This window comes from Parasteatoda tepidariorum, chromosome 12 (genome assembly GCF_982258835.1).
Source record: "Parasteatoda tepidariorum strain Cologne lab strain chromosome 12, Ptep-v5.0, whole genome shotgun sequence".
NCBI classification, from domain to species: domain Eukaryota; kingdom Metazoa; phylum Arthropoda; class Arachnida; order Araneae; family Theridiidae; genus Parasteatoda; species Parasteatoda tepidariorum.
The window spans coordinates 44,720,266-44,741,914 of NC_141766.1; the positions used below are offsets into that span (position 1 = coordinate 44,720,266).

General features: G+C 28.5%; 1 protein-coding gene across 3 annotated transcripts in view; it reads left to right on the plus strand.

Annotated features, from left to right (window-relative positions):
- LOC107450578 (histone-lysine N-methyltransferase SETD2) overlaps positions 1-21,649 on the plus strand; it is a 55,947-nt gene that overhangs the window by 4,102 nt on the left and 30,196 nt on the right. For 2 of the 3 annotated variants that reach the window (XM_071188291.2, XM_016066405.4), the window contains exons 3-14: positions 495-539; positions 4,899-5,183; positions 6,990-7,118; positions 7,449-7,500; positions 8,523-8,599; positions 10,062-10,263; positions 11,487-11,584; positions 12,811-12,958; positions 13,655-13,786; positions 15,218-15,319; positions 17,312-17,665; positions 20,941-21,106. In XM_071188291.2, coding sequence (XP_071044392.1) covers positions 4,948-5,183; positions 6,990-7,118; positions 7,449-7,500; positions 8,523-8,599; positions 10,062-10,263; positions 11,487-11,584; positions 12,811-12,958; positions 13,655-13,786; positions 15,218-15,319; positions 17,312-17,665; positions 20,941-21,106 — 1,696 coding nt within the window. In that variant the 5' untranslated portion in view covers positions 495-539; positions 4,899-4,947. Of the gene's footprint in view, positions 1-494; positions 540-3,337; positions 3,433-4,898; positions 5,184-6,989; positions 7,119-7,448; positions 7,501-8,522; positions 8,600-10,061; positions 10,264-11,486; positions 11,585-12,810; positions 12,959-13,654; positions 13,787-15,217; positions 15,320-17,311; positions 17,666-20,940; positions 21,107-21,649 lie in introns of all 3 variants that reach the window. The other variant, XM_016066402.4, reaches the window with a different exon arrangement.

Below are 21,649 nucleotides of genomic sequence, written 5' to 3' on the forward strand. Positions count from 1 at the left end.
AGATCACCGAAGTCAAGCATCACTGGCTGCAGTCAGCGTGCGGGTGGGTGACCACTTGGATTAGTCTGTGTAGAGACCGAGGGTGTGCGGTATTGGTCATTGTTTAACTGTTCTACCGTAAAGTGCTCAACTTCGCGTGCAGGTTGTTGGGCTACCGTAGCAGGGGTGCCATCACCTGTGCAGAGGATCAAAATTGTGATTGCATGTCTTCGGATCATCCTCAGAGATTTTTCCCAGACTGTCGCCAATAGCCCATTGTGCAGCTCTAGTGCGACATAAATGAACTACAACAACAACTTTTGATTATATTGTGTATAATGCGTACAGGGTTAGCAATAAATATTTCCTTTATATTGTGTATAAGTACAGGGAAAACACAGAATTGTGCCAACCCTGTGATATTAGTATTATGAAACTTAGTTTTCTTTCAACCGATCTTTTTCTGTATGTATGCATTTTGATGTTCACTGTAAAATATTTTATCTTATTTTCAGGTTTGTATGAAGTTCATACATAAAGTCTCTAATCCTATTTTCCATGTAAGTAGATTTATGATAGTTTATCAATATCTGCCTTGTTATTTTACATTATATGTTGTATCGAGTTTTTAATTTCCTCTGGAAGTAATAGATTTCTTCAAGACACAGGAAAAAACTGGAAAAAAGAAACAGAAGAAAGAAAAGAAACAAGAATTATTAAAATAGCTCAAATTAAATTTAATATAGTAATTGAAAGTTTAATGATTTTGCTTATTTTTTTTATTAAAAAATAACTTTATTTTTTATTTTTTGCAGTTGTATTGAGAATTTTAAAATTTATATATCATATTAGTGTTGGTTTAAGTATTCTATGTATTAAGTAACTGGTTTGATTATAAAAATTAGTTGGGTATTTCTAACTGGGAATTCATTGTCCGTTTTTTAGTAATGTATGTTTTCACGTGATTTGTTGATTTAATAGTATTAATAAAATTTATTTTTGTTATTTTAACAGTTCGATATATAATTATAAAATTAGTGTTCATCATACTTATTTATATAACATATTGAAGAACTAGTTATTTAAATTTGTTTATGAAATTCATGAAAAAAAGTTTCCAGTTGCTGCTTTTTAGTTTTCATTTATTTGAAAATGATCTTTTGAATAGCTTGTAAATGATTACTATTATTTAACTTGATTGCAATAATAAACTGTTTAAATATATGAGAATTTTTTTTGGAAAAAAAGTTTCTTTTACTTGGGTTGGAAGAAATCTATTTTTTTCCGAGGTAGGTTTTTCCACTGCGAAAACTGCATTCTTAAATTACTCGTATCATTCTTTTACCATCTTGTAAGATGATAAGAGCTTTATTTTAGTTTTATATTTTGAAACTAAAAAAATTTTGAACTTTTTGTTAAATTTTACATAAGTTAACTTTTAACTTATTTGTTTTTAATGGAACACTCATCATATTCGTGATAATTTTTTACTAGTCTCATTCAGTAACTGTAATTTTAGTGCAATAAGTACTATTACACTACTAATTACTTTATATTTTTTTGATTATGTATTAATCAATATATAAATGTAATATATCTATTTTAGGATTATCTCGTTTTTAATTGCTTTGACTTTATGGCTATATTTGTTCAAATTGATAATTCAAAAATTACTAAATTTGTTTGTTTGGCTAAATTTTATTTTTTAATTATCTTTAAAACTTTTCTTCACTAAATTTACTTGCAAAAATTGTATGCTGTTAAATTGAAATTTTTGACGTTTTGTTATATTGGGTTGTCTAAAAACTATAAAACATGTATATGTTTTGTGCACTATAACTAGATGGGGAACTGAATTTAAATGAACGATATTTTGAAAACTTCAGGAAACTTTCAAAACTTCTGGTGTATCCCTCCACTTATGCCAATGAGGTGATGTTAAAACAGGCTTTATTTTTTAGGAGTTTTTGTTATTGTGTTTAAATCTACATGTAATTTTATCATTCATAAAAGTTTACTTTAGCTCTAAAATTCTAAAAGGTTGTAAGCCTTAAGTTAATTTTATAAAATTAATTTTACAACATAAAGCACAAGTTTGAATGTTATCTCTTATTTGACTATATTAAATTTGCATGAAATTTTGTTGTTATTCATTTATTTATTTATTTTTGAGGTATTTGGAGTTATCCAAACTCTTTTTTATTTGTCCACTTCGTTTGTTTGTCTATATTTAGAAAAAGTAATTCTTTTATGAAGATCACAGAATTATGTACAAAAATGTATCTGTGCTAAGTAGACCTGTTTAAAGAAATATGGGTTTATTTTTGGAAAAAAAAGCATGATAATGAAAAGCAGTTGTCAAAAGGTGAAGTTTCCTTTTTTTTTCTGTAAATTTCAATGTACAGGATATTCCTTGTTTGGGACAAAATTACTAATTGCAAGTCATTTTGCAATGAAAAAGGAGAACCTAAATATCAATCTGAAACAGTTTTAAGCCAATTAAGGTAAGCTGGAGATATAAGGGTACTAGATATTTGTTTGCTGAAACAAAAATTTTTAAAAATTTTAATTTTCTGAAACAAAATTGAGCTATTTTTGTATCATTTGGATATAGATGATAAAGAATACATGACTTATAACAATAATAGGCATTAAATTAAAAAATTAGGTCAAGGGAAGAAAAAATAGTTCTAATAGTAAAAATATGTCGAAGAAAGTAAATCAATAGCTATTGATGTTGGATAAAACTTTAATTTTTGTCCTTTTTCCTGTTTGATAGTATGTCATTAAAGTGTTTTTCCTTTAACTCCTTAAAAAAAAAACAAAGAAAAAAAACTGGTTTAAACAAATGGTGTCAAGAACTGATATTTTTGGTTTTGATATTTTAACACGTTTGCTCAAACTCTTGCCAGTGTGGAGTACAATTCTAGAGACTAAAATGAGCTGGCATAAGATCAGCAGCTAATGTGTTAAATTAATTATTAGGTAAATTTTCCACTTTATTATTTTTAAATTTAATTATTTGGTTTGCCTAATTAAAAAAAAAATTTATATGTTTTTTTGTTTGTTTGTAACTTGTAAATTGCTCTTAATGTAGGCTCTATGATTTCTATGTTTTATGGAATAAATAATTTTTAAGGTATTGGATCTTATATAATAACTGAATCTTGTTTAAAAAGTTTTATTTATCATTAAATTTATAAAACTGTTATAAAAAATGGAAGTGTTTTAGAATTTAGTTACCAATACTAGCAGCAAATTATTTTGTCACAAAAATTTGCAAGTTCCGTCGCTTTCTTTAGTTATATTTTACATGATTTGTAGATATTAACGTGTTACTCTATTATAATTTGTTAAGGATGAAACATTTGCATGGATTTTGGAGCGCTATTCGATAATTTTCTTTGAGTTCATATCAGAGTTGAGAGGGAAAATTCAGATGCAATCTTTAAGGTATTGGAAAAAGCCTTATTTATTTAAGCAAAGTAGAAATTAGCAAATATATTTGCTTGCATGTTTTTTTATCTTTGATTTTATCTTAACAAATTTTAATTGATTGCATAGCTAAGTTTTTTTTGCATGAATTTAAAAAATAGGTTACTTATGATGTCTTTCCTAAATTTTTTTTTTGCTCCTGCTATACTTTTTCTGTGTCAATTATTAAATTAATAGAATGTTAGATGTGAAGATCTTTTACTGAATATTTTTGGAATCTTACTCTTTTAAGTAGCTTTACTTGCCAATAATTACTCTGACAATTGCTTTGCTGCTTTCTAACTTTTTATGAAACTACTTCTTTATTTATCTGTTTTATGTTACTTTTATTACTATGTACCTTTGAAACTATGTTTGTTGTAGCAAGTATGATATCAAAATTTCGTATTCCATTTCATAGTTAATAGAGGCATTCACTTTTTAAACTTCAGAAGTTTTTTTGGGAGAAACCTCAAGATACTAGTAATTGATAATTTGTAATTTTTTATTTTTGTCTAAGCAATTAGTCCTGCTATTTTAGAAGTACACATACCTATTGGCTAATTGTGACTGTCAAATGACTTACTGGCAACTCTTCCATTTTTATTCCAGAATAAGTCGAAATGTACAGTGCATGAAGAAAAAAACTGTGATTATTAGTGCTTAAAATATTTTAAGTTTGGAAATCGGACACAAAAATAGTGTTTCTCTTGATAAATATACTATATTTTTAGTCCAATTTAAATACATGCCTTTCTATCCAAAAGGGATAATCAAATAGTTTGTATCTATGTATTGTATGGACTTTAATTGCAGTAAGTTATGATAATTTATGAAACAAATGCTAGGCACTTGATATTTCATTGTTAAACATTTTAAGAAATCTCTTTGAAAAATGTGCATATATATTTTTTTCCAGGTTGGCCGCAGATCAGGAAGAACGGGAAAATTTATCAATATTGAAAAATCTAGGAATTAAATTAAAATGCACAAAAAGTCAGGAAAAATGTACTTGTTTGAAGTACAATATCTAATACTTTTTCAAAAAAATTAGTTCTGTATTAATTTTTTAAATTTTTTTTTTATTTTTGACTCTTCTATCAAGTACAAGTGTTTTGTAATGCATATTATGCATTAGAATAAGGTATAAGTGAAAAATTATTGAGGACATTTCTGTCTCTGTTTGGAAATTCCCTGAAATCTGTCTGGAAAAATCAGGGTTTTTTTTTTCTGACTGTTTGTGGCCATCCAGTTTTAGGAAAAATCATTTGTACTATTCAATCATGTAGCATGTAAGTTTGAAAAATATTCCTTTTAATCTGGCAAAATGTTGTTCCTAGATTTATGATATAGATTTCTAAAAATGTTAATCATTTATACTGAAATAAAATTTATTTTGCCTTTCACTGGTTAAATTTTAAAAAAAGTCCTTTTTTCCCCTTTAGCGAGGAAAATGATTTGTGCTCTAAAGTTAAGGAGCTTGAGAAAGAAGCTATGAAGCCTGAAAAAGTAAAATCTCGTTGGCGTCGCAACAGTGAATTAGAAACAGGTGACAAGTCATCTGTTTCAGACGTTGATGGTGACAAAGCGATGACTGCAAAAACAAAAATGGTGGTGGATACTAAAAAAGACTCTGCAAATGATACTAAAGTCATAGATTCTAATGGAGAGGTGAAAGTAAAAATGCCTGTTTATGATTATTTGGAAGAAAACGTGTATCTTTTTGAGAGGTATATTATTATTAATAGTATTTGCTTGTTTCAATACTTAATTATTTGTAATTGCATTTAGATGATATTGATCTGAATCAGATTAGATCCATTAGTTCCTTCACAAGCATACATAGGTCTCTTCAGAAGGTACTCACTTACCAAGTTAACGCAGTTCAATGTATTTTGCTTTAAATTTGAAATGTCTAAGCACAATAGGAAAAAAATGAGAGCTTTTAAAATTCCAGTTGACAGTCGAGTTAAAGCAGTTTGTTCTCTTCTGTCACCTTTAAAACTAATTGAAGCACTTGGTCACCCACTATGATACCACGGATGTGGTGGTTGTTTTCCAAGGGGCGTTTAAAGAAGCCTTACTTCTCGAGTATGGTTCAAGGTACATCAGATGTTCCTCAATAATCTGAATTATAAATGTGCCATCTTTTGTTAAGCCATCAGCCATATTGTTATATTTTAAATTCATGTAGGATAAACTCCATTGTTGATAAAGCACAGAAGAACCATACAGCGTCTTGCGTTTCTCCATAATTCTAATTCCCTTTTGGTCCCCCAATAAGTCTCAATTTTTGCGGATAAATTGCACTTCAGCTGTCCAAAGTGCAACACTACCAGTGCAGTGTAACACAACCAATCATTTAAAAAAAATTGTGTGTAACAAAAAAAGTTTTTGTTTTAAAGGGTCCCAGTCATCGTGGCACTTCCTATTTCTAATAAAATTTAACATATTTTTTCAAATCAGTAATTTTGGATATTTTTTTGAAAAAAAAAGATTTTTTTCTTACTAAATTTAAACAACATTCTTAAAATTCACCTTTCCTATCAAATCAAATGACTTAATCACTTGCACTAAGTTCTATCTTTTTATCTGTTTGTTTTCCTCTGTACCACCCATGAAAAGCATTTCATTTCATAAAAGGGTGCTAAATGAGCAAATCACCCAATGATCTTATGAAATTTCAGCAAACAGGGATTGATCTGCTGTATTTGTACTATGAATGTTTTCTGGTTTTGGTCTACTCTTTGTTGAAAATGTCAATTCATTTTCCCATCCATTTTAAATGAAAAGGGTTTTTAAGAAATGATGCATTTGAACTATACAAGTGTCAACAATATGCGTAAAACTCCTAGAAGTACACCTATTTTTAACCCTATTTTCATAAGCATTTATCTCACAGACTGTGCAAAGCATGTAAATACTTGTAACTTTTAAGGTGTTAAAGAAAGAAAGAGGAACTAAGTATTTTCCTTGATTATTTGCTGTCTTATATGAAAATATTACCACATATTATAGAACTAGAATTAACAAACTGTTTGCTGGCTTCAAAATAGAACTCTTGATAAAATACTACAGGGTGTCCAGCAATAGGAAAAACTTGGAATTAGCGGGGAATTTATTGATTCTTAAAATTTCAGTGAAATATCAGGGAAGAAATCTGAAAAATCTTAGTAAAACAGGGGAAAGTTTTGAAACAACAAGCGATCAATGAAAGCTTCATTAATGGAGCGGTGCTTCACTACAAATGACACAAATAAGTTTTCTCTCATATTTCTTTCCTGTGGTTATGTATGTTTTTCCAATGATAGTTTTTTCCAAAATTATTTGTCATTTTCAGTCATTTATTATTTATCATTTTCAGTGATTTTCCTAAAATGGTAACTTTTCACTAAAAATTCCTTACCTTTTTTTTTTTAAAAAAAAAGAGTTGTATTTATTTAATTAACTTAGTTTTTGTTTAATATATATGTATAGAAAGAGAAGAACATTAATTCTTGTTGATGTTTTTTTTTTAATGATTTGTTTTTTGATAGGAAACGATCGAAGGGGAGGAAAGAAGCTCGTCGAATGTTATGTGATTGTTCTCTTACTGAAGAAATGCGACAAGAGGGTAAATTAGGATGCCAGGATGAATGCTTGAATAGATTACTGATGATTGAATGGTATGCATCATGTGGAATCATATTCATATCGATTTTGAGATTTATTGAATTGAATTTGTTTTGTCTCTTCATTACATTAGATTCATTGCTTTAGATATGAAGATTATTTTCTTAATAATAATTTGTTTCTGCTTGTTTGATGAATTAAAAAAAAGGACAATTGTTATTGTGTGTAAAATAAAGTTCTTTCTTTTTGATCTAATAAAATTTATTATGTTTAATTTATGTTAAGAAATCGAATCAGCCACAATTTATAAAAGTTATGTTTAAAGTGTCGTTTGGATTTTAGTTAGTATTAGGTTTTTAATAAAAAAAATCTTTATATTTCAGTGGTTCACGATGTTCTTGCAAAGAGGCTTGCTCTAATAAAAGATTTCAAAAAGTAAGTTTTGTATATTAAATATCAGGTTTAAATAATATCAAAAGTTGTATTTCATAAGTAATTAACACCTAAAATTGTAAATAACAAAATTTAGAAATTCACGTTAACGAAAACTACTTGAGTAGGCTTGATTTAGTCTTTTCTTTAATTATTATAAGAAATTACATAGGACTTTTAAAGCACTCAACTGTTCATAAACTTTTTATTAGTTAGCACTAAAAGTTTATTTAAATCAGGTTGGTTATAGTTTATAAATATTTACATTAATAGGGAGCAAAAGCCATTGACTTCAATTAATTATGAAATAATCTAAAGCCTAGACAATTTAAAACTATTTGGAAACAGCAACTCTGTCAGGTTTAGCTAGCTGCCAACAGAATATTTTTCCAAACAATAGAATTTTACTAGATTTGTGTAAAATTTTGTACATAATACATTATATCATAAAACTTTAAGAATGATGCAACATTCTGCCTTGGGCTTAACCTGTTTTAACCTAACTTTTTATATGGAAGTGATATAAAATATAATAATTAACTAAGTGACTTACTGTTAACCATCATTTCATTTCAAAAGGTGCTTTAATTTTAGTTCTAGTCACAAAAACCTAAATTATGGTGGAAGAGAATCTTTTAATTCTTTTAAACAAATGACAAAACAAACAATTGTTCTTCAACAATTTGTTTTTGCAAAAAGTTGTCCTATAAATATGGTGCAGGGGGCTAACAGGTTAAATTAAAGAATATTTTTTGGAAGCATTATTGCTATCCTTTATGATATGCATAAATGTAGGCATTCCAGCATGCACATTATTATAACATTCTGGACACTGTTCCAAACTATACAGCATTATATATATATTTTAATTTCTGTAGTTAGAACTATCATCTCTGACATTTGTAAATTGCTGATTAAAGTGAAATATTTATTCTGTAAATTATGTAATGTGGACATAATGTGACACATTTTCTTTATATCATTTTGTTTGTTTAACTATATATTTGCTTTTTGTTTTATTACAGAGATTATATGCAAAAGTGGAGCCTTTCAAAACTGATAAAAAAGGGTGGGGATTAAAGCTTCTGGAAGATGTACCAATGTAAGATTTTTTAAGACTTTTGCTCTAGATTTTAGGTTTTCCTAAAGTTCCTTTTTTTCTTCACACTTTGTCATTAATAGAGGAATATTTTCCTAAGTCATGTTTGATTTAAATTAAAATATGTAATTTTTAACACAGCATTGATGTATTTTACATTGCACAAATTAAAATTAGAATGAACTATTAAGTTAAAAATATTTTTCTATGATTTAATAAAGTATTTGTACATCCTTTTTATGATTATAAATTTTTTCTTTAAATTATGCATATAAAAAATTTTTTCAACAAAATCTATCTTTTTTATTTCAACTTGCTTAATTTTGTGGTATGAAAATTCAAAAAATGTTTTTACTTGTATTATGTGTTGTAATTAGTAGAAAATAATTAAATTGAAATTTCATTAATTATATGAAACTAAATTTTAGAATTTGTTAGAGATTTGTGTTTTACTTGTAAATCTTCTTTTCAACATCTATCATTGGATGTCCTTGACTTTTATTCAGCCCTTGCATTAAATAAAATTATTACTTATTTTCTCCATCTTCTTCTTCAACTACTATCCACATTTAAAAATTAAAATGTTAATGCTTATAAAACTATATGAACATAATATATATGTAATCATAAAGAATTTTTCTTTCAAGATTTTTGAAGAATTATTAATATTTCGGGAAATTGATTTTTGAGTTTAGATATCTGAAAACCTACAGTAATCTCATTTCATTGATTACATTGTCTAAGAATTTATACTCTGTTCCTCCATCTTGGCCCTACCTCACAGAGCATGCCAGGGCTGTCCCAACTAGTTTTTTTCCAACACAGTCTATCAGATGCTCCTTGTTACCAATTAGTAATCTTTTATGTTTTCAAATCTTTCTCAATATCATCAAGCCACCAGAGTGGAGTTCTGTCCCATTTTCTAATACCACCTGGCATGTTGATGGTTAACTGCTTCATTGGGTAGCAATCCTTTAAATAATTTTTGATAATGTTTTGATGAAACAGTTTTGATAATGATACAGACCTGAACTTAGAAAAAGAATTAAAAAGTTGTCAATCAACATTCTATCTAATTTATAGATGTTTACAGTGAAACAGACTTGAACTTTAGAAATGAATGAATAAGTTGGCATTCAAAGTTACATATAACGTTTGTATATTCTCGTTAATGGATATTTTCTTTTTAAATATATTTTTAGAGTTATCAATATTTTGAAGGAAAATGGTATTTTTATTATGTTTATTCTCGTTTAATTGAGATTTTACTCTAATCTCATTTCATTGATAACATTGCATTTATGCTTATAGTCTGTCTAAGCTTATAGTTTTTGAGACGTTTCAGAAGTTCTTTTCAGCTCCTTTTTTCTCTCGAAACATCGTAAAACGTACTATATTTTATTGATACTTTTTTTTAACATAATATATCTTATAAACTCTGCATTTTTTGTTTCCTTTCTAATAGAGGCAATTTTGTCATTGAGTATGTTGGAGAGGTTATAAGTACACAAGAATTTAAACAAAGAGTAAAACAATATGCTCGAGAAAAATCAAATCACTATTACTTTATGGCCTTGAAAAGTGATGAAATATTAGATGCAACAAACAAAGGAAATTTATCTCGCTTTATGAATCACAGCTGTGATCCAAACTGTGTAACACAAAAAGTAAGTAATTTTGAACTTGTATGAAACTGGAACATTAATGTATTTAATACAATCTTCCTAAAGTTGCAGGCTTAAAGTTTGGATACTAATGATGTTGTGAGCAGGGCCTCATTTAATTATATTAGCGACATTGCTAACAGGGCCTGAATTAATGATATAACGATGTTGCGGGCAGAAATCTGGGTGCTCTTTGCACAGAACTGTCAAAGGCTCCATGGTCATATTTTGCTTGACACTCTCAGAAAACCATAGATACACTGCTCTGATATACTAATTGGGACTCTGGTTGCAAGACATAAATAATTGGCACTTTTAGAAAAAAATAATTATGACAGTTTATTTTACGTACAAACACTACAATGATTTTTTTTAAAATAAAAATTAGGCAGAAAAGTACCTTCTTAGAAAATGTAGTACATCGCAGTTTTATGATGAAAATTATCTATAAAACATAGCGAAAATTGGTTATGGTTTTCTCCTAAAACTGCATGCATTAATGGCAACTGTTTTCTATACTAATTAAGTTATCAGGGGTCAAAATGGAGAGCAAGGAATTGACATTGCGTAACTCTTGTTTCAACTCGTGTAATAATTGTCGAGTAAGACTCACATCAGCAGCCTGTCTGCCAAGAACTTCTCAATCATTCTATGAGTCGGGTCTGAGGATATGGCTGGCCCGTCTCTCTGGTGATCATTTTCATATTCCAGCATATTCTGGGCATAATGAGGTCTATGAGATTGTGCACTATTATGCATTAAAAGCAGGGCCGTAACTATGCCGCGGCAGTCGGGGTCCTGCTCCAGGCCCCCGATGGTCAAGGGGGGCCTATATAAAGGGACCACATGACATTTTTTTTCAAAATTAAGTTTACCTCTTTCTTATATATATATATATATATATATATATATATATATATATATAGGAAAAAAATTGTGTGAAGTTAGAATTGATGAAAATCTTCTTTTTCGTAATTGCATATCTAATACTTTAACGTAAAGGGAAGGGTAAAAAACGGTTAACTTGAACTTGAATTAAACCTTTGATAACAAAATTCAGTCCTCCTGAATATTTTTAACTAAAATGTACTTTTTAACTAATAAATAGCTGTATGTGTTTATCTTTTGTAAATTTTTTAATTATTGATTTTTTTGTTTTGTTTATGTCTAGTTTTCACAAAATATTAGTGTTTACCCATATTTTATTTGTATTTTACTTTTTCTAGTGGACTGTGAATGGTGAGCTACGAATAGGCTTCTTTGCTAAAAGAGATTTAAAAGCTGGTGAAGAACTTACATTTGATTATCAGTTCCAACGCTATGGGTGAGTTCCATTACTGTTCATCTTTGAGGAACTGGAATTTAGTGATTTTTTTCATTGAGTAGAGTTATTTTAATCACATTGTAGTAAACAGTTCCATCAAGAACTATAGAGATCATAAGTAATTGTCATTACACAATTGTACAATTTGCTTACTGTGTAAGATTATTTTTAATCATGATTAGCAATAATAAAAATCTAATGGTTGCTAATAATCATGATCATAAGTGTAATTTCTAGTCTTGATTAGAAGTAAAAATAACATACTATTACATCTAATCATGCTAAGCAAAAATTTAAATTTTGAATTACAAGCAATCATAATATTAAGTTACAGATATAATTTGTTCACCAGGAGTTGGAATTTGGCTCCGCTTTCATCACGTGGTTTCCGACTTAACAATTTTGCTATTTTTGGCAGAAGGATGTGAACAATCTTGAACAAGGTTGCTATTTGCCGATCGTATGACGAAAATATTTATTTTGCAATCTTTATGTGCCTTTTTTTAACATTAAATCTTTCATAATTTGATGATATTTCTCTCTTTTGAGTGAATAGTCTGTCCTTTTTGAGGCATGTTGCTGCAATATGTTTAATTAACTAGAGTAACAAAAGGTTTAATAGCAGATGATAAAGTGAAGTAAGTGATTGAAAAAGAATTCGCTGTTTGCGTTTGGTTTGCATTAAGTGTTGTCGCAATTTCCAGCACAGAGATGTCTCTCCTCATACTCCCGTGCTGTAGTGAACTTTTGCCTGAAGGGGTGGAGCCAAGTGCCAACTCCAGGTGAACGAACTATAATCATAATTTCATGTAGTGATTGCATTGCCATGGAATTGAAAATAATAGATTACTTGTCATCATGATGTCCAAGTTGCATTATTAAGCGAATTCTGTTACTTGTTTTTAAATCTTCAGTTACATGTTATAGTAAAAATAAATTTAACCCAATATGGTCAGTTAATCAGACGATCAATGAAACAGAATATCAGTATGTGAAAGCATCAATATACCAGTATAGCCATAAGTTAGTGAGTCAAATAAGAGAATCAAAAGGTTTAAAAATTAGAAAATCAATAAATAAACTAGCGAATGAAATGAACTAGATTTGAAAGTTTCCTATGAGATTGTTTATTTCATTTTTAATTGTCCATTTAATTTCTTACAATATAATTTTATTACTCATTGTTTTACCTCTGAAATAGATCTTTATTATATATTTCTCTACAGCCGTGAAGCTCAAAAATGCCATTGTGGGACTGAAATATGTTCTGGTTATATTGGTGTTTCTAATGAAATATCTGTAGATGTCAGTATAAAATCAAATAAGCGGAAAAAGAATGAAGAGAAAAAACTTGAAAATCAGGAAGATTTAATAGTGAGTATCATTAAACTAATCACCCCCCCCCCCATATTTTGAAATACTGATTACATTGCATTGTAGGTTTAGTGTATTTTTAGGCATTTTGTAATATGAACAGAGAGTGAAGAAACAAGTATCACATTATATTTTAAAGAATTCTATGAAAGAAGATTCTAAATTACCTATATTACATCTCATCTCAAACTAATTTAAACTTAATATTTTTAAAATTGAGTAAAATTTATGCTTTAATAATTTGTTTAGTAAAATTATGAGTAAACTAAATTCTGATTTGAGGTTTTTATATTTGACCTTCAATTGATATAAAGCATATTTTTATGTAACATTTCAAATATATATTTTTATAACATTTTTAATTCTAGAAAGTTTTAAATTTTTGGAACTAAATTTTTTTGGAGAGAACCCAGCATTTATTTCAATGATGCCTAGTTCTTTGGGACCCAGATTAAATAGGACTCGTGAAAAACTCTGAAATGTGACATTTTGATAAAATAACTTATATGTGAATTTTTTAACTGTTTGCATAAAAATAAATTTATCCTAACACTTTGTTTAAATTAAATGCTTTATTAATGTGTACTAAATGTCATTTATGTACTAAGTGTTGTCCTTTATAAACGTTCCTAAGTGGACCTACTGCCTTTCGTAACTATTAATATAAATGTAAACACTTTTTTTTCTTCTTTTTAGCTTGAAGAAGAAATTGAAAAATTGTCAGAAAATGGTGGTTTAAGAAATAAGGAAGAAACGCTATTATTAGCAAGACTGATGGTTCGTGCAGAGGATTTATCTTCTCGAGAAAAATTGTTGGATATTCTTCTAGTGAGTTAAATAATGTGAAATATTTTCTATAGTTAAACTTTTAATTTCATATAAATGTATTTATTTGGTTCAGATAAAATGAAATTTCTTTTTGTTTACGTAGTTTATACTTGTGATTCTTCCACCTATTGACGGCAGTCTGTCAATTCACTTAAATAGGATTCTAATTCAGCTTTAAAATTTCGTTTTACTTTTTTGATATATGCTTCATATTTGTTGTATTTTAGTCTTTGATATACCTAGTGCAAAAGAGAAAATTCCAAGCAAGCATACTTGAAGACTCATCTTTGAACTTACTAAAATATGCTTACTAATAAAGGAGATAAAATATTAGAATAATACATAACTTCTGAAAAACATAATCAGCAAGAGTATTGTCAACATAACACAGCTATACTTTCTCCGACAATCCTCATCTTGGTCGGTCTTATATATATGCACTGATATATCGAATAGCCAATCAGAAACACTTGCATATTGACTGTAAGAAAAATTAAAACTATTCTTACAATTGATACATAATTTTCTTTTAATTCAAGAAAACTTCAACTTTCCCTTCTGACTCACTTTCGTCTTTCACTCTCTTCCAATGATCTTTCTAACTAAATTGTGATTTCTGATTTGCTATTCCTCCTTCAAACTTGTCTTGTGGTTCCATCAGATATTACAAAATAAGTCATCTTATTCAGTCTTAGATAAATGCTTTAGTGAAAAAATCATCCAAATTACTTTTAATAATCTTTATTTCGAATTTTCCCTCATTAAGCGAATTTTGTACTGATTGAAATCTTACATCAAGTTTTATTTTTAAATTTTCACAATTATTTTTAGAATACTAAATTACAGATTAATCATCACAATACAAAGCAGGTTTTTCAATAGATATTATGTTTAACTCATTACATATGTTTGCAAACCATAAAAGTTCTTTTACTGAATTGGTTAATGTGAAAGCTCCAATTCCATGCTACTTAATGCAATAAATTTTTGTTTGCTACATTTCCAATTAAATGAAATACCGGCTAAGAATATTAAATAGCCTGATGTAGAAAATCTATTTGCTAAATATAACCCCAATTGGCATCTGAATAAGCTATCAAAGATGTGTTATGAGATGATTTTGTTAATGGATGATTTCTTTTACGGGTTTTGATGTTGCACTGTATCTGTCCTTGCAAGTATGATTTTTAAAAGTGACTGATTTTTTAAACCAGTGATTTTATTAGTGCCAGTCACTTCTATTATATTTTCCTAGATTCTGCTATTTGAGGAAATTAAATTGTGACTTAGAATCTTTGGCGATATAAAGTTATAATTAGCAATTCAAATTGATCATAATTAAAATTATTTTATTTATTGTGATGTGAATTTACATGTTTTTATTAAAATTAGAATGTGTATAATATTATAATTGCATTTTTTTTTCTACAGAGAACCACTGAAAATATCCTCAGATTGTTCCTTGATTATCACGGCTTATCATTGCTTTGGAGTTGGATGGTCGATTCAGATGAACCGAATTTTAAAAATAAAGTAAGTTATTTCTGTTTATAGGTTCTAGACAGATATTTTCCTTTTGTTTTGTATTCAGCAGTCGTTAATAAAAATATTTTAAATGTGCTGTGAGCAATAATAGTAATTTCCTTAAATACTTGAAAGCTTTACGGTGCTGTGATATACAATTAGAGTAGTGCAGTGGTTAACGTAATTGATAGTTATACAGAGATGCCAACTTGCTCCCGACAGCGAATAAATATTTTCGACTGGTAGTTTATTAATTGTGATGCTTGGTTTAATAAATTTAATTTATTCGGTTTTATCCACCACTATTTCTGAATAATTTGAAGGCTTATATAATTCGCCATTTTATTTAGTTAAGTCATGCTAAACCTCTTCAAAAGTAAGCAAAATTAGTCTAATATTTGCAAATGTTAGTTTATAAATATTTACTGTTTTTTAAAAAAAAATTATTTTGGCATGTCCGGAGCAGTTGGCATCTCTGGTAATAAAGTCAAACCTTGTCACAAAGGCGCAGAAATCTGTTAAGCAAAGAAATCTCATCTTTCTCCCTTCTAACTAGCTATTCTGAAACTTGAACTCAAAAGAACATAAACTCAAATCTGAAATGCTGTGAACAAAAATTTTTAGTGGTTCTAATGCAAGATGTTAAATACTTTATAAGGGCTAGTTCTAATTTTACCAAAATCTAGAATATTGATTCCAAATATTCAATTTAATTTTATAATGAAGTATAAAATTTCAGTGTCATATTTTTTAGTTTGGGACCTTTGTCTAAATGTTTTTTTATTTTATTTAATAGTAAATTCATGCATAACATTATTAATATTATATACCTATGAAGAATTAAGTAGTATGTACACCTTAAAATTTTGCTAATTTGAATTTCCTAAATGCTAACTGTATATGTCTTCTTTTGATTACTGAAAGCTAGTTTGGAAAGTTGGTGCCTTGGGCATAGTTACTCAATTAATGTGTAAAATTAATTGATGTGTAAAATTAAAATAAATCTAATAAATTATATTGAATTTAATTTATAAAACAGTTAAATTTAATGTATAAATCAATTGAATTAATGTGTCAAAATTAAAATTAATGCAATAAGTACGTTGAATTTAATATATGAAACAATTAAATTTGATGTATAAATCAATTAAATTAATATGTAAAATTAAAATGTGATTGTAAAATTAATATGCAATTCTGAAATTAATATGTAATTATAAAATAAATGTAATAAATTACTTTGAATTTAATGTATGAGTAACTTTTTTTATTAAAAGTCATTTTCAATTGTTTTCAAAGTATATTTTTATATATTCAATATTTTTTGTTGTTGAATATAAAGTATTATAGATAGTAAATTTCAATCCCTTATACACAATTACATTTAATTTTAGTGATTGATATATGAGTATATCATAGTATTGTATATTGCAACCATATAGTATGTAAGAATGGGAATGATTTTGTTTTGATATTATTTTATATGACTTTTAATTTCTTATGCTTTTACGATTTCATTGCTGTATTTTACAGCCAATATTATTTTCTCGTTTTTTAGTAATTTCATAGCTGTGTGCATTTTTTTTTTTTTAAATTGTTCCTCTGGATAACCAAGGAAGAGTCAGAAAGTTTTTTATCTAAGTTAAGGATAAACCCTGACCTATTTCTTTTAAGTATCTTTATACTATTTTTTAAAGAATATAAAAATAAGTACATAATGAAAAAAAAAGTTTTCCCCAAAACTAACTTTAAGAGTAAGCTGGAGAAAAGAGGAAATCTGTTTCAAGATGTCATTCTCAATTGCTCCAATCTTACATATTAACCTTCATATACAGATGCCTTCTAACTTTTATGCGTTTTACATCATATCTGTGAATGCTGGCTATCTTCCATTATTTATATTCTAGAGTATATGCACCATTAAACTATTATCATTTTCATTTCTTAATTTTTTATGTGCATCTTTCATTGTTTTTGTATAAGTTATTTTTTTCACTTCAGATATTACAGGTTTTGTCTTCACTTCCTGTGCCAAATAAAACAATGCTATTAGAAAGCAAAGTCTATAGCATTGTTGAACGATGGGCATCAGTGCATTGTAAATTATTGCCTTCCGAGGTAACGGAACAGTCATTTAACTGTGATAAAAAGTTTAAAAAATCCTGTGATACATCTGATAGTGATACCCCTATTACTTCAGAAAATGAGGAAAATAGTCTTATGAATGGTAATTCGGAAAATGCTTGTCGCTCTGATGAAGAAAGTAGAGATCTTCCTGAGGAAGTTAATCCAAAGAGTAGTAGTGAAATATCAGTCTTTGCTAATAAACTGCTTTCATCTTGGAAGGAACTAAAGGTATTTTACTTTTTTAAAAATTGATTACATATTTTCTTTTTACATACAGATAAAGTCTGTCACACTTTTATATTTCTTTCCAGCCTCAATATTTAATTGTGTTAAGTGATTTTAATATTTAAATCCATCTCTCAATCATATTAGTGGACATTTCCAGAAATAACATAATTTTTGCATCACTGTGTTATATGAGGAATTGTAAATGAATAGCTATTTAATTTTTTTAAATTGCTTGCTAGGATCTCTATGATGGCCAATACTTATATCTGTATTATTTAGATCTTAGTTTTATTGAGTGAAAAAACATGATTACTTTATAGTGATTATTTTTATAAGTTATTCATAATGGAAAAATAAAAGACTTAAAATGAAGCATGTTAAATCTCTTTTCAACTTTTAATAATGAAATATGGTTAAAACCAAATATGCTTTATGTTAAATGAAACCAAAAAAAAAGCCCTTTTTAATTTACATAAAATATTTTCTTTTTTCAAAAATATATCTTGTGTTGTTTCTATTGAAACATGCCAAGCCAACAAGCCCGCATGGAGAACCAAGCAAATTTTAAGGCAGTGGGTGTGTTTTTTTTCAGTGGCGCCATCTATGACCAAGAATACGAATTCACCTGCGCACAAGTCACTGCGTGTTCTATAGGGCAGACCCATTCATTCATCCACGTATTGCAGTTTTGACCTGAACCTGGGAATGATCAATCTCCAATTTAGTTCTCCCAAGGGTATTGATTTGTTATGGGAACTTGGAGGACTTTATGACTTTGACAGATTTAATCTGCACCAGTCAATATTTAATATACAGGGTTTCTTCGGCCGTCTTGATTTGAACTCCCGTTCTCATGAACATGAGTCCAACATCCTACCAACCAGGCTATCCCCGCTTAAAAATTATTTTAAAAGTACTATGTGCCTCAATCTTTTCCAAACCTTTTTTCGTTTACCACAAGCTCTTATCAAGTGGCTAAGTTAAAAAAAAAAAAAAAAAAAAAAACATACTTTTATCTGTAGTTCTGCATGTAAAAAAAGTTGGAAGACATGTCCTCCAATGTTTTTTTTCTTTTTTTTAAATTTTCCTACCAAAAATGATGTTGTATTTGGAAATACCCATATACTCTTTGGAAATGGGACATTCTACCATAATTTGGTTTTAAAGTTTTTTTTTATAATATTGTATTATAAAATTATTTAATATAAATTGTACAAATATGTGTCTCAACTAATTTTAAATATTACATTTCTTAACTTAGTTTTTGATGTGAAATGAATTTATTTTAAAATTTATTTTCTTAAGTTAAGTAAATATAGAATAATTTTTGATTACAGACGTGCCAACCCTCCGGCTTTTGGCCGGAGACTCCGGGTTTTTGCAAGTTATTTCCTCCTCCGGGATTTTCTCGAAAATCTCCGGTTTTTTCACTTATTTTAACGCAGGGAACGAAATTTTCATCCATGTCCGTCTCAACTGCGTCACCACTCAGGCCATGCCCAGTTCTGACGCAGTTCATAGCTGGGCGTGGCCTAAGTGGTGACGTTCATCGTATGTCTTGGCCAATCAAGAGCGCTATTTCGCCTTTCCTTTCTGCGTCTGCTGAATAACTGTTGAGTCAGGCTTCTCTTTGTGAATACTGCTTTGCGATTGGTTGCTTTTGGAAGCAAAGCGTTCGCTGTATGCGCTGAGAAATTATTTTCGGATCTCTTTCGTTGTACTGTGAAGTGAAGAGAAGTCAATATCATCAACTTCGAATCGGAGTTTGTTTTTATCCGCGAGCGTTGATTTTTCTGCCTTATATATTATGGCGGCAAAAAAAGTTAATAAGAAATACTTAACTTCTTTCAACCAAGCTTATTCGGAAGAATTTCCGGGAATCATTCCTTCTAAAAAAAGATTGAATTATGCCCTCTACACGTTTTGTTCAGTGGATTTTTCAATTATGCATAAAGGCAACATATCTGCTCATGTTTCGAGTCAGATTGTTGAGACTTAGAAAGGAAAAGACAAAGATTCTTTTTATTGCGATGTTAGGAAATATTTTGTTAAGGTTTGTGACTACATGCGACAAAAATTTCCTTATAATGATGAGGTCGTTATTAATGCAGAAGTTGCAAATCTAGACAATGTAGAAACTACATCTTTTTCCAGCATTAGATTTTTTATTAATAGATTTCCTCAATTGTTGCAAGTCTTAGGGGGGGATAAAGATTCAGTGTTGGACAGTTTGCAGTCCCAATTTAGCTCTCTGCAACTAGAATCTATTGATTGTGTCCAGTCTGAAGAGCGGATGGATTCTAAATGGGCAAAATTATCTGTTGTATTTAAAAATAAATATGCTGTGTTGTATAAATTTATGCTATCAATTTTGGCAATTCTCCATAGCAATGCTGAGTGTGAGCGCATTTTCAGTTTAGTAACCAAAGCTCACACACAGTTTAGATCTTCAATGTCAGTAAAAAACTTGGAGAACTTACTCACTGTGAAATCTAGAATTTCAGAACCCTGTTATCAGCAGCAGTTTGATGATGAATTTTTAAAAAGAGCTAAAACAGCTACTGTCAATCATAATAATAATTAAAATTTTATTTACTAGTTTTTATTTTATAATTCCTTAAAAATTTTGATCTTTGATTTGTAATATTTTTAATTAAAAATGAAGATTCTAATTTTTCATTTAAAGAAAGGTATTGATTTAGTTTCCAAAACATTTATTTATTACATTTTTTTAACAATAACAGATAGTTTAGCCCATTTATTTATTTTTAAATAAATGATCACTAGCTTGAATCAATTTATGGTTGATTAAATGAATTTCCTTCTTGTTACTATTTAACATATAGACATTAATATTGACAGTTGTTTAATTTTGATATGTAATTTTAACAATATGAATAACTATTTGAATTATTAATTATGTACTAAATAAAGTCTCCCATAAGACAAAAGTGTTGTTTTTATAACTTTTGTGTCTTATTTTGCATGTTTAACTGTTGCGTGACCATTTTTCTCTTCCTTACGGGAGCCTCCTCTTTTTTCATTTTCTCAGGTTGGCATGTCTGTGATTATAATGAGTATTTATAAATTCATATTTAGCATCATATCAAGGGAAATGTTACTAGACTAACAAAAAGTTTAGTGTAAACTCTTTTTCTTAACATGATCTTTAACTTAATTTAATCCTTTCACTGAAGCAGTAATTGTAACCTGAAGGAAAAAAATCTGTACATAAAAATGCTTTTTCGTCTGATAAATGTATTTGAAACTTTCAGGAGGATTTCAGAATACCTAGACGTGAACAGCCTAAATCTCATTTTAAAGGTCATTCACATAATAATAGTAGAAGGCAAAGAAGAATGTGCTGGTCGTGCCAGGACTCAGGTGAATCATTTTGCAAGCATTACTCTAGATGGAATCATTCTACAGAAAGGAACAGAGGTAATATCCTTGTATGATTCTGTTAAATTTTTAGATGAAACAAGACTTATTACATTAAGTTCAATTTCATTAGTAGTATTGAAAAGATTCCTTTTATCTTTTTACTATTTTATTGACTTCAATTTGTCCTCCAATCTTAAGATTGAAGCTCTCATTTATGTTGTATTTATTGGGTGGAAAACTAAAAGTTTTCTACAATCTTTAACCATTGTAACCACTTCTAACTAACGCTTTGTTGATCGGCAATTTTACACAGAAACTATGTCATGTCACCGGCTATTTTGCAATTGATTATAGAAGGAATATGAAAGTTCAAAATAAGCTCCAATAAATTTTATTTATACTTTAGGAAATGAAATGCAACTTTGCAGTGTTCTATACCACACTAACATAATTGTAATAATGATAGCTAGCGTAATGACGAGTTCATTCATCACTGGTGAAGGTAAACAAAGTGTTAATTAAGCTGTTGAATATTTCTTTTGTATTTTCCAAATATTTCAATAGTTTTTTGCTCTAACTTCAAACTATCGCTGTACAATA